General features: G+C 38.1%; 1 protein-coding gene across 12 annotated transcripts in view; it reads left to right on the top strand.

Annotated features, from left to right (window-relative positions):
- ZMYND11 (zinc finger MYND-type containing 11) overlaps positions 1-12300 on the top strand; it is a 134152-nt gene that overhangs the window by 113635 nt on the left and 8217 nt on the right. For all 12 annotated transcript variants that reach the window (XM_024129567.3, XM_028495613.2, XM_028495615.2 and 9 more), the window contains 4 exons: positions 3867-4074; positions 4461-4529; positions 5534-5806; positions 6109-6294. In XM_024129567.3, the coding sequence (XP_023985335.1) occupies positions 3867-4074; positions 4461-4529; positions 5534-5806; positions 6109-6294 (736 nt within the window). The remainder of the gene's footprint in view (positions 1-3866; positions 4075-4460; positions 4530-5533; positions 5807-6108; positions 6295-12300) is intronic.

Genomic DNA, 12300 nt, shown 5'->3' with positions numbered 1-12300 from the left:
GTTGCAGAGCACAGGCTCTAGGCGTGTGGGCTTCAGTAGTTGTGGCTCACGGGCTCAGTAGTTGTGGCATGCGGGCTCAGTAGTTATGGTGCGCGGGCTCAGTTGTTCCGCGGCATGTGGGATCTTCCTGGACCAGGGCTCGAGCCTGTGTCCCCTGCGTTGGCAGGTGGATTCTTAACCACTGCGCCACCAGGGAAGCCCTGAAGTGTATTTTAAATTAAAAAACAAATCAGCACATAACTTGACTGGGCACCTAACAGTGCTTTCTATACATGGTATTTCTAGGTGTATTTCAGATAATGGTTACTAAACAGGACAGTTTCAATAGTTGACACTGTTGAGTTCAGAAGCGTGTTAATGGTGGGATTGAAACCATATTAGGAGTTAAGTGGAAGGCTTCTCAGGATATGTTCGTTTCATAGAATTGTAATATCATTATGGTAGTTTCAACTGTACTTTCAAGGTTCTGTCAAAGCCATAGACAAAAATAATCAACTCAGGAATACAGGAGTGTCGATGTTATGATCTAAGAATGTATATGAGGGAAAAATTTGACTTAGTTTTTTGAATTTCATTAAATAGTTAATTTAGAAAAATGAAGAATTCAGTTATTTTTAAAAACCATACTACTAGATGAGAACAATCTGATAATCAGAATTTTCCTATATTTTCTTTTTTCACTAATTTTTAAACAACTTTATAGTATCTTCAACCATGAGTGGTATTTTATTAAGAGTGAGTTTGTTTTATATCATTCAGTATATACCGTGCAGAAAATATTTTAAAAGAATATTTGAGCTGATTTACTTGGGTCCTTAGAGTAAGTTTGTCATCTGAAGAGGGAATTAAAACAGAAAATTACATTTCCAGAGTCTTTTTCCCCCAGACTTCTTATTTCTTGGAAGATTTTATCTAAAAAAATTATGGACAGATGGGACTCTAAGGACTTTATTTTAGAAAATAAAAGATCTACAATTTTACTATAAATACAATTTTACTATGAATCTTTTTCATTTGCTTTTCCTGGTTACGATATACCAGCAAGATATTTCAAGTGAATGATGGGGACATACCTTAAAAATGATACTCTATCATGTTAGAATAATTGATATATTAAAAAATGAACTCTATAAAAATAATAGTTTTAATTACTTAAGCAACATGTTATATACCAAGAAGAGATGGCCTATAAGGGCCCCCAGCTGCAAGTTTTCATTAATAAATACTTTTTAAAAACTATTGTAAACATTTTTTAGTGTGCCGTTCAGTGGTATTAAATACCACACTGTTATGCAGAGATCACCATGAAAAAATACAATAAATATTCTTTAGCCAGTTTATCATGTCTCTACACTTATGTGGGAGAAAAAAAATTTAAGCAAATAAATGATTTTGGACTAGTCCCTCTGTATGCTCACACCAGAACATGCTGCTCCCTCCCTAGACCCTGAACCCTGAGCAGGTTGTAATGTTCAGGGAGCAGATGCCTGTGGTCCTGGTAAGTACAGGCTGGGTTTTCATAGAGTATGCAGGGTTCTGCCTGTCAGAGGAAAAAAAGTAGCTGATAGGGTCTGACTGTCAGCAGGGCTAAATCTTTCTGCTGCCTGTAGTTGGAGGGAGCAATGGCACAGGGAAGAAAGAAAGGGGACATTTTAGGTTCATTTGCCATCATATCACTGAGCCATTTTATTGTGCATATATTCAGAGAATTCCAGATTGACAGATGTGTAGGTATAGCCAGATTCAATTTTACCTCTTTTTATTAAACTTACTGTAAATTGTGGGGTGCAGTTTGCCTTTTATTATTAGTGTAGGTCAGATTGCATGCTCAGTGATACTCTTTAAAATGGAGATGATTAAGAGAGAGTAGGAATGTTTTTATGAATTGCATTGAGACTTAAATCTCATGTTAAGAATAGATTCCATTGATTAAATCAGTAGATTAAATTCAGTAGATTAAAGACAGTGGCCATGTATGTAGAAGTGCCAACCTAATAATTAGGCACAGCGAGTACCCTCACTGGGTTCCAGCTGGTAATAGATAAATTGAATAAATTCAATAAATTAAATAGATTAAATAGATTCAATAGACTAAATATATCCAAGGGGATAAGATTCTCTCTTAGGTCACAAGTTGATTCCAGGTAGTCAGCACTGCTTATCACAGAAATCTCTCTCAAAAAACATACTGGTTTTAAAAAGTGTTGTAACACTCTTATTGATGGACTGATATGTAATAGGTGCTCAATAAATGTTTGTTGACTGAAAGAGTAAATATAATATAAATACAAGATCTAATGGCAAGGAACTCTTCCACAAGCAAAATTTTATTTGCACTCTTTTTCAAAGTGTAGTTTACTTTGGTTTCTAATAAAGCACTGTCAGATGACACCGTTAATGTAATATTTATAAATAAGTTCAAATTTAACAATTTCAGTTATCATTACCATATAACTATGGATTATTATATATTTAAAATGTGCTTTTAAATTCTAAAGCAAACAGCTTAGTTTGTACAAGCAAGTTAGAAGTGTACATTTTTGGCTTTAGGCATATGTGCCGGGATTCAGTAAGATCCCTTCAGAACAGTCATAGGTCTAGTATTTCTGAAACTCCTAATAAGACTGAAAAGACCAAATCTGTGTATTCATAGTGCTGGATCCCAACTTGTACCCTGTGCTCTAGAAAATGTCTTACTAACTGTGGCTCACATGTCCTTATATTTTCTTATTTCATTTGTGATATCGTTCTGCCTAGAAGTCCTCCCCTCATATGGTCCCCTGTTTAAATCTTACTCCTCCTTCAAGATGCAGCCCAAATGAAACCTGTGACCACTCACAGCCAGATGAAACCCTCTTCCTCTCCAGAGTACCCCAGAGTCACCTCAACTCTGTGCTGCACTGTTTTATCAGTTTCTCAGTTAAAGGCAGTGGCAATGTATATAGAAGTGCCAACCTAATTAATTAGGCGCAGTGAGGACCCTCATTGGGTTCCAGCTGCTAATTAATAGCTTTCCTTAACCCCATTTTGGCAGCATCTCTGCCAGCTATCAAATGAGGCAGGAACAGTCAGGTCCCACGCACTGTATGCTTTGTGGTGCCTTCCACTGGCACATGGTAAGCCCTGGTTGAGTTGGATATTAATTTAAGTCCAGTCAAGCAATTAGCACCCAGGAAAATTTTCTTAAATTTCTAGCATTCTTCCCAATAGAACCAAATGTAGTTTTAGATCAACTTATGTGTTCGCAGTTGAGTACTTGGTTGCTGAATGATACAGTTTTCCATTTGTTAGTCATGGTTCATCTGATGAATAGGGATGTGATGACTTACTAGATAATAGTTGTTAGATGCCCTCATTTTGTATGTAAGTGTCTCATGAAAATTTCTGGGCATTTACAAATGATTCTATAGTTCTAACATGCAAATAGCTAGATTTTGAATAATTTACAGTATTCAAAACAATGAGATATTGAACATTTTAAAAAGAGCTGTGAATCACTCCCATTCTGAGAACTTTGCTTTGATGACTGTGAAAAACAAATGTCACTTCACCTATTTTCTACTTGGTAAGAGTTTTTTTTTTTTTTTAAAGAGTTTTTATTCAAGCCACAAATTGTACTTTACAATGGGTAGAGTTTCTACCATTTTGGAAATTTCTTCTTTTTTTTTTTGATGTGGACCATTTTTAAAGTCTTTATCGAATTTGTTACAATATTGCTTCTGTTTTATCTTTTGGGTTTTTGGCTGCGAGGCATGTGGAATCTTAGCTCCCCGTGTGTTGGAAAGCGAAGTCTCAACCACTGGACGGCCAGGGAAGTCCCTCCCATTTCGGAAATTTCTAACCATCCCCTTCATTGTTGTTCACAGGGCCTGGATTCCTTCTGAAAACATACAGGACATCACAGTCAACGTTCACCGGCTGCACGTTAAGCGCAGTATGGGCTGGAAGAAGGCCTGTGATGAGCTGGAGCTACATCAGCGCTTCCTTCGTGAAGGGCGGTTTTGGAAGTCTAAGAATGAGGACCGAGGGGAGGAGGAGGCAGAATCTAGCATCTCCTCTACCAGTAATGAGCAGGTGAGAGGTGCCAGTGAGAGCCTGTCGGTTCTTGTTCTGAATGTGCAGGTGTCAGCGCACACTCCTCACTGGAATGAGCAGATTCTGACTTTTCTTCTTCCTTTCGTGTAACATTTGTAAAGTGCTCTGCAAAAGAAACCAGAACCAGTTCCAGTACACGGAAGCCACCACCAACCCTGATCCTGACTCTACCAGCACATTAGCTCTTTCAAGCCCTCGGCCCAGAGGAATCATTCTGTGAGTGCCAACCACGTGGTCTTGAAAGAGCTAATGCGAAAGGGAACAAGTGCTCACCCCTGACCTGTGGGTCCCTGGCTAGTCTTAGCAGCAGAGAAGTGTTTCATAGTGTCGGGAATAATGTGCTGTTACTTTTATGATGCCCACAGCTAAAGGTCACTCAAGAACCGAGAACAAAGAAAGGACGACGTAATCAAAGTGTGGAACCCAAAAAAGAAGTAAGTTGCCTGCCTTGCAGTGTCCAGGTGGCAATTGAAACAGGAAATATTTTCACAGTTGTGTTCAAGGCAGTGCTCCTCACAGGTCCTTGCGAAAAGCATTGCCGTCAGTCAACCTGTAGCAACCAAGTTGGACCCAGTCTTCCCACTGCTCCCGTCATAGAGTAACACACGGGAACTGCAAGTCTCCTTACCAGTTAAACAGCAGTGACCACGGCTGGCTAAGTGGGAGGGCACTTTGCTGTATTTTCTAGAACTCTGATATTTTCTCATAGCACTAATAAAAAACAAAGTGTTTATCCAACAAATCAATGAGGCCAACATTTAAAAACTGGAGGAAACTATTGCTGAGCTCAGCCTTTTAAAATTGTGGGTTTCCCTGGTGGCGCAGTGGTTGAGAGTCCGCCTGCCGATGCAGGGGACGTGGGTTCGTGCCCCGGTCCGGGAAGATCCCACATGCCGCAGAGCGGCTGGGCCCGTGAGCCATGGCCGCTGAGCCTGCGCGTCCGGAGCCTGTGCTCCGCAACGGGAGAGGCCACAACAGTGAGAGGCCCGCGTACCGCAAAAAAATAAAAATAAAAAATAAATATATAATCCATGCATATTTTAAAATCAGGTGTAAATATGGGCAAAATCCTAACACATATTCAGTGAGAAGTGGTTTAGGGTATTTGTTAAAGAATCTAAACCAAAGAAGTGACTATAAATTGGTAATGATTTTGTATGATAAATTTTTTTTAGTCTGTTTTGAAACGAAAAGCCATAATATTGATATGTAATTGTAAATGAAGTTCCTGTTTAGAATTATTGTACCTACTAATTGCATGTGTTTTAAATTTTTATTTATTTTTAATTGTGGTAAAATACACAAAACAATTTTCCATTTTCTTACATGGTTTTTGAACTGCAGTTTTTTATATGGCTATTATATATATCACTGTTTTTCTCCTAATAGAGCTTGCTCTTGAACTAGTGAATTCTATAGCACTTTCCTTATCCTTTAGGAACCAGAGCCTGAAACAGAAGCAGTAAGTTCCAGCCAGGAAATCCCCACGATGCCTCAGCCAATCGAAAAAGTTTCTGTATCAACTCAGACCAAGAAGTTAAGTGCCTCTTCACCAAGAATGCTGCATCGAAGCACCCAGACCACCAGTGACGGAGTGTGTCAAAGCATGTGCCACGACAAATACACCAAAATTTTCAATGACTTTAAAGACCGAATGAAGTCTGATCACAAGCGAGAAACTGAAAGAGTTGTACGAGAAGCTCTAGAAAAGGTAACGCAGCCTCCACCGCCAGTGTTGCCTTCAGACATCTGGGCAGGATAAGTGGTTTAGCTTCTGTCACTTAGGCATCAACCAGGTAGCTGCTTTTTAAAACTAGGACTATAATAAAATATCTTTTTATAATATTTTAATTAACAGTAGCACTTTTCTCATCTAAAATATTTTATAGCCCTTAATGAAATAAAGGGAAGAGGTATATCAGTTAAGTAGAAACTATGTATTAAGGTTTTGCTTAATGGTCTGTGTAAATTACGAGCTGACATATTGTGGGTTAACTTTTTTTTTCATTTCAGCTGCGTTCTGAAATGGAAGAAGAAAAAAGACAAGCTGTAAATAAAGCTGTAGCAAATATGCAGGGTGAGATAGACAGAAAATGTAAGCAAGTAAAGGAAAAGTGTAAAGAAGAATTTGTAGAAGAAATCAAGAAGCTAGCAACACAGCACAAACAACTAATTTCTCAGACCAAGAAGAAGCAGTGGGTAAATACCACTATTTTCTTAGAATCTGATTTCTGAAAAATATACCATAGGTATGATGAAAATTAATTCAGAAAGATATATATGGCATATGCAAAAATTACTCCTGAAATAAGATCTGATGTGAAATTGTCAACTTTAATTAACGTAAAAAATTTTTTTTAAACTCCAGATCCCACATTACTGAGTATTGCTCAGGATTATTTTGTTAAATTGAGATTATGATACTTTGGGACATAACATATTTAGTATAACTGATTTATATAACTTTTCCATCTATGCAAGTATTTTATTTTGATAAGTGGGCTGGCCCTGACTTTTGCTGGTAACTCCTGACAGGTAATATCTAACTTGTAAAATTGTAAATGTAAGTATTGTAATAGCAAACTAAGGATTTTCAGATTTTACTGCACTTAACATTTATACATTAGATTCTAGTAAAGAAATCGATTACTTTTACTTTATGATAGTAACATCTTACCGGTCTCTAACTTAACTGAAAAACTGGCAAATGTGCATTTTTTATTATGTCCTGTTTGTGACTCCTATCTTCTGCCCAGATCAGCAGCTTCTAAGCATACAGATGTTTCTCTGCCAACTGACTGAGCTATGTGGACAAAGTTTTGTTCCCCAAAGCTCATAACTTGCTTTTAATTTTGATGAATTACTGTATGAAGTTTTGTGATTCTTCATTTGATTCAGACTACATTCTGAAAAGAGTCTTTAAATATATATAAATGTTTCATGAGGGAAAATAAACATTTTAAAAATTTTGATGAAGATTTGACAAGAAGGAAAAGAGAAACATATAACTTAGAAGAATATATGAAGATAACTTAGAAGGAAAAACAGATGAATGATGAAATATAAATATCACTAGATGGAATTATTAAGGTGTGCTCAAGATCTTATCAAGCAGAATGCCCGAACACCATGTCTATAATTCTGTCTTCATGCAAAGATGAGAGAAAGCTAGAAAGTAGACACTAGACTTATAAGGGGAAGTTCCCATAAGTTTACTCATGAATCAAGGAAATGGGAAGAGGTGGCTAAAATAAAGAATTATAATACTGCTTTCTATAACATTTTACCATTGATGAAATAGCTGAAGTAGGTATTATTATACCTATTTATTTGATTCCACATATAAATGATACCATGCGATATTTGACTTATTTTACTTAGCATAATGCCCTTGAGGCCCATCCATGTTGTCACAAATGGCAGCATTTCCTTCCTAACTCGTGGCTGAATAACCTTCCTGTGTGTGTGTGTGTGTGTGTGTGTGTGTGTGTGTGTGTGTAGTAATATATATACATACATACACACTATGTCTTCCTTAATCCGTTCATCCATTGATGGACATGTAGGTTGTATATAGATATCTTGCATATTGTGAATATGCTTCAGTGAACATTGGAGCACAGATATCGATACCCTGTTTTCATTTCCTTTGGGTAAATACCCAGAAATGGAATTGCTGGATAGTATAGTAGTTTTATTTTTAACTTTTTGAGGAACCTCCATACTATTTTCCATCGTGGCTACACCAATTTACATTCCCACCCACAGTGCACAAGAGTTTCCTTTTCTCCACATCCTTACCAACACTTGTCTTTTTTTATGTTGGCCATTCTAACAGGTGTGAGGTGATATATCACTGATACTGATTAGCATTTCCCTGGTGATCAGGTCCTCTGCCTATTTTTTGATTGGGTTATTGGGAGTTTTTTTTTTTCCATTGAGTTGTATGAGTTCTTTATGTATTTTGGATATTAATCTCTTATGGGATATGTGGTTTGCAAATATTTTTTCCTATTCCAAGGTTGCCGTTTTATTTTGTTGATGGTTCTCTTTGCTGTGCGGAAGCTTTTTAGTTTGATGTAGCCCCACTTTTTATTTTTACTTTTGTGGCCTTTGCTTTTGGTGTCGAACAAAAAAAATACCATTGCCGAGACCAGTGTCTAGGAGCTTACCCCCTATGTTTTCTTCTAGGAGTTTTATGGTTTCAGGTCTTGCGTTAAAGTCTTTAATCCATTTTTGAGTTGATTTTTGTGTATGGTCTAAGATAGCGGTCCAGTTTCATTCTTTTGCACGTCATTGCCCAAGTTTTCTCAATACCACTCATTGAAGAGACTATCCTTTCCCCATTGTATACTCTTGGCTCCTTTGTCATAAATTAATAGACCATGTTTGCATAGGTTTATTTCTGGGCTGTCTATTCTATTCCATTAATCTATGTGTCTGTTTTTATGCCAAACCATACTGCTTTTATTTATACCCATTTTTTTAGATAAGGAATTTGAGGTTTATGAGATTAAACAGAGTGACTAGAAACCTGGTCGGTAGAGCTGGGACTTACCCTCCTAAGCTACTTCTGCTCGTATATCATTTCTAGTAGACTGGTAAAAGATTTAGAATTATTCCTGTATTATAGTTATTCTTGTATTATAGTTAAATCTTACATTATTGTAAGAAGCAGTACAGTACTGTAGGACAAGAGAGTATGTAGGTATGTCAGATACCCAAAAAGTGGATGTTAAGATGACATACAATCAAGAGAAACATAGTTAAGAATGATACATCCTTTAAATATATTCACAAAGAAAGGCAGAAATACAAAATGAATGCATTAATAGAAGGGATGGTGCTGCCTGAAGTATTATTTGAGGATGAGGAAACTAAGAAGTTAAATAAACTTGGTCTAAACTCACTTGATTAATTAGCACAGATCTAAGATTCAAACCCAAATCTGACTATTACAGCTACTTCCAAAATTAAAACATGCTATCCACACTTTGTAAATAGTAACCTCACTGAAGTCACAATTGCTGACATAGTAAAATCACAGGAAATATACCAGAGTACTATTGACATTTGGACCAAAAAATTGGGGACACTCCTGTGCACTGTAGGATGTTTAGCAGCAGCTAAGCCTCTATCCCCACCCCCTGAGTGGTGACAATCAAAACTTCTCCAGACGTTGCCCCATAAGATGAAGGCTGAGAATTAACCACTGGTTTTAGACCATAAGTGATCTTGATAATAGCGTATTCATTGGCAAGGCACGGGTGAAAGACTGCAGTGGGCTTAAAAAAGAGGGGAAGAGAATAATCTGAAATAACAAGTGTAGGTAATTCTTCCAAGATGTTTGGGAAGGGGAGCAGAAAAATGGGGGTGGTAGATGGAAAGAAATATGACGTAAAGAGCCTTTTTAAAAAACTGTGGTAAAATAAATTTACTATCTTAATCATTTTTAAGTTTACAGTTCAGTGCTATTAAATACACTCATGTTGTGCAACGTCACTGCCATCTTATTCCCATAACTTCTTTCACCCTGTAAAACTGAAACTCTTTACCTATTAAACAGTCACTCCCTGTTCTCCCCTCCCCCAGCTCCTGGTAACTACCATTCTACATTGTATCTGTGACTGTGACTACTGTTAGCGCCTCTTGTAAGTGGATCACACGGTCTTTTTAGGACTGGCTTATTTAACTTAGCATAATGGCACCGAGTTTCATCCATGTTGCAGTATATTGCAGAAGTTTCTCCCCTTTTAAGGCTGAATAGTACTCCAGTGCATGTATATACCACATTTTTGCTTATCCATTTACCCACTGATGGTCACTTGGGTTGCTTTCGTGGTTTAGCTATTGTGAATAATGCTTCTATAAACATGGGTGTACAAATATCTCTTTGAGATCCTGCTTTCAGTTCTTTTGGGCATATACCCAGAGTGGAATTGCATGGTTATATGGTAATTATATTTTAAATTTTTTGAGGAACCACCATGCTGTTTTCCACAGCAGTTGTACCATTTTACATTCCCACATGACAGTGCACCAGGGTTCCAATTTCTCTACATCCCCACCAACTCTTGTTTTATTTTGATAGTAGTCATACAGATAGGTGTGAGGTGGTGTTTCACTGTAGTTTTGATTTGCATTTCCCTAATGACTGGTGATGTTGAGCATCTTTTCATGTGATTATTGGCATTCCTGTATCTTTGATAAATGTCTATTCAAGTCCTTTGCCCATTTTTTGAGTTGAGACTTAGGAGTTCTCCGTATATTCTGGATATTAATCCCTTTTCAGATACATGATTTGCAAATATTTTCTCCCATTCTGTGGGTTGCTTTTTTATTCTATGGATAATTTTCATAGTGCCATTTGTCTATTTTTTTCTTTGTTAACTGTGCCTTTGGTGTCATATCCAAAAATTCATTGCCAAATCCAGTGTCATGAAGTTTTTGTCCTTTGTTTTCTTCTAAGAGATTTATTGTCTTAGATCTTAAAATAAGATCTTAGAATTATGTCCTTGACCCATTTTGAGTTAATTTTTGTATATGGTGTTAGGTAAGGGTCCAACTTCATTCTTTTGTATGTGGATATCCAGATTTTCCAGCATCCTTCGTTGGAAAGACTATCTGTTCCCCATTAAACGGTCTTGGTACCCTCATCAAAAAACAATTGACCATATATATGTTTATTTCTGTGCTCTCTATTCTGTTCCATTGGTCTGTATGTCTGTCTTTATGCCAGTACTTCACAGGTTGGATTAGTGTAGCTTTGTAGTAAGTATTGAAATAAGGATGTATAATTCCTCCAGATTTGTTTTATTTTTTCAAGATTGTTTTGGCTATTTGGGGTCCCTTGAGGTTCCATATGAAAATTTGGGTGGGCTTTTCAATTTCTACTAAAAATGTCACTGGGATTTTGATAGGGATTGCATTGAATCTTCAGATCACTTTCAGTAGTATTGACATTTTAACAATATTAAGTCTTCCAATCCATGAACATGGCATGTGTTTCCATTTATTTATGTTGTCTTTAATTTCTTTCAATTCTCATTGTACAAGTCTTTCACCTCCTTGATTAAGTTAATTCATAAGTATTTTGGTTTTTTTAGGCTGTTTTAAATAGAATTGTTCTCATAATTTGCTCTTGAGATTGTGGATAGTGACCTGTGCTTGCACACAGGCCTCTTGGTGGCTGCAGCAGCAACCTTAGCATCTCATGCCCGTCTCTGGTGTCCGTGCTGATAGCCGCAGCTCACACCCGTCTCTGGAGCTCATTTAGGCGGTGCTCTGAATCCCCTCTCCTCGCGCACCCCGAAACAATGGTCTCTTGCCTCTTCGGCAGTTCCAGACTTTTTCCCAGACTCCCTCCCTGCTAGCTGTGGCGCAGTAGCCCCCTTCAGGCTGTGTTCACGCAGCCAACCCCAGTCCTCTCCCTGGGATCTGACCTCCGAAGCCAGAGCCTCAGCTCCCAGCCCCCGCCCGCCCCGGTGGGTGAGCAGACAAGCCTCTCGGGCTGGTGAGTGCTGGTCGGCACCGATCCTCTGTGCGGGAACCTCTCCGCTTTGCCCTCTGCACCCCTGTTGCTGCGCTCTCCTCCGTGGCTCCAAAGTTTGCCCCCAACCCCGTCTCTGCCAGTGAAGGGGCTTCCTAGTGTGTGGAAACCTTTCCTCCTTCACAGCTCCCTCCCAGTGGTGCAGGTCCCATCCCTATTCTTTTGTCTCTTTTTTTCTTTTTTCTTTCTCCCTACCCAGGTACGTGGGTAGTTTCTTGCCTTTTGGGAAGTCTGAGCTCTTCTACCAGCATTCAGTAGGTGTTCTGGAGGAGTTGTTCCACATGTAGATGTATTTCTGATGTATTTGTGGGGAGGAAGGTTATCTCCATGTCTTACTCCTCCGCCATCTTCAAGGTCTCCCCAGAGCCTTGATTTTTGCATTGAGTGCTTTCAGGAGCGTTTACACAGTTCTTAGGGAAAAAGAGTGTCATATCATTTTCTTCATGCTTCTAAGTCTGTTTTCTGCATACAGGTCTTCTGTCTCCTTAGGTAGGTTTATAGCTAGGTATTTTATTCTTTTTGTCACAGTGGTAAATGGGAGTGTTTCCTTAACTTCTCTTTCAGGTTTTTCATTGTTAGTGTATAGGAATGCAAGAGATTTCTGTGCATTAATTTTGTATCCTGTTAGTTTACCGAATTCATTGATTAGCTCTAGT

Source organism: Physeter macrocephalus, chromosome 11, assembly GCF_002837175.3.
Source record: "Physeter macrocephalus isolate SW-GA chromosome 11, ASM283717v5, whole genome shotgun sequence".
Taxonomy (NCBI): Eukaryota; Metazoa; Chordata; class Mammalia; order Artiodactyla; family Physeteridae; genus Physeter; species Physeter macrocephalus.
This window is presented reverse-complemented; position numbering and strand designations above follow the sequence as displayed.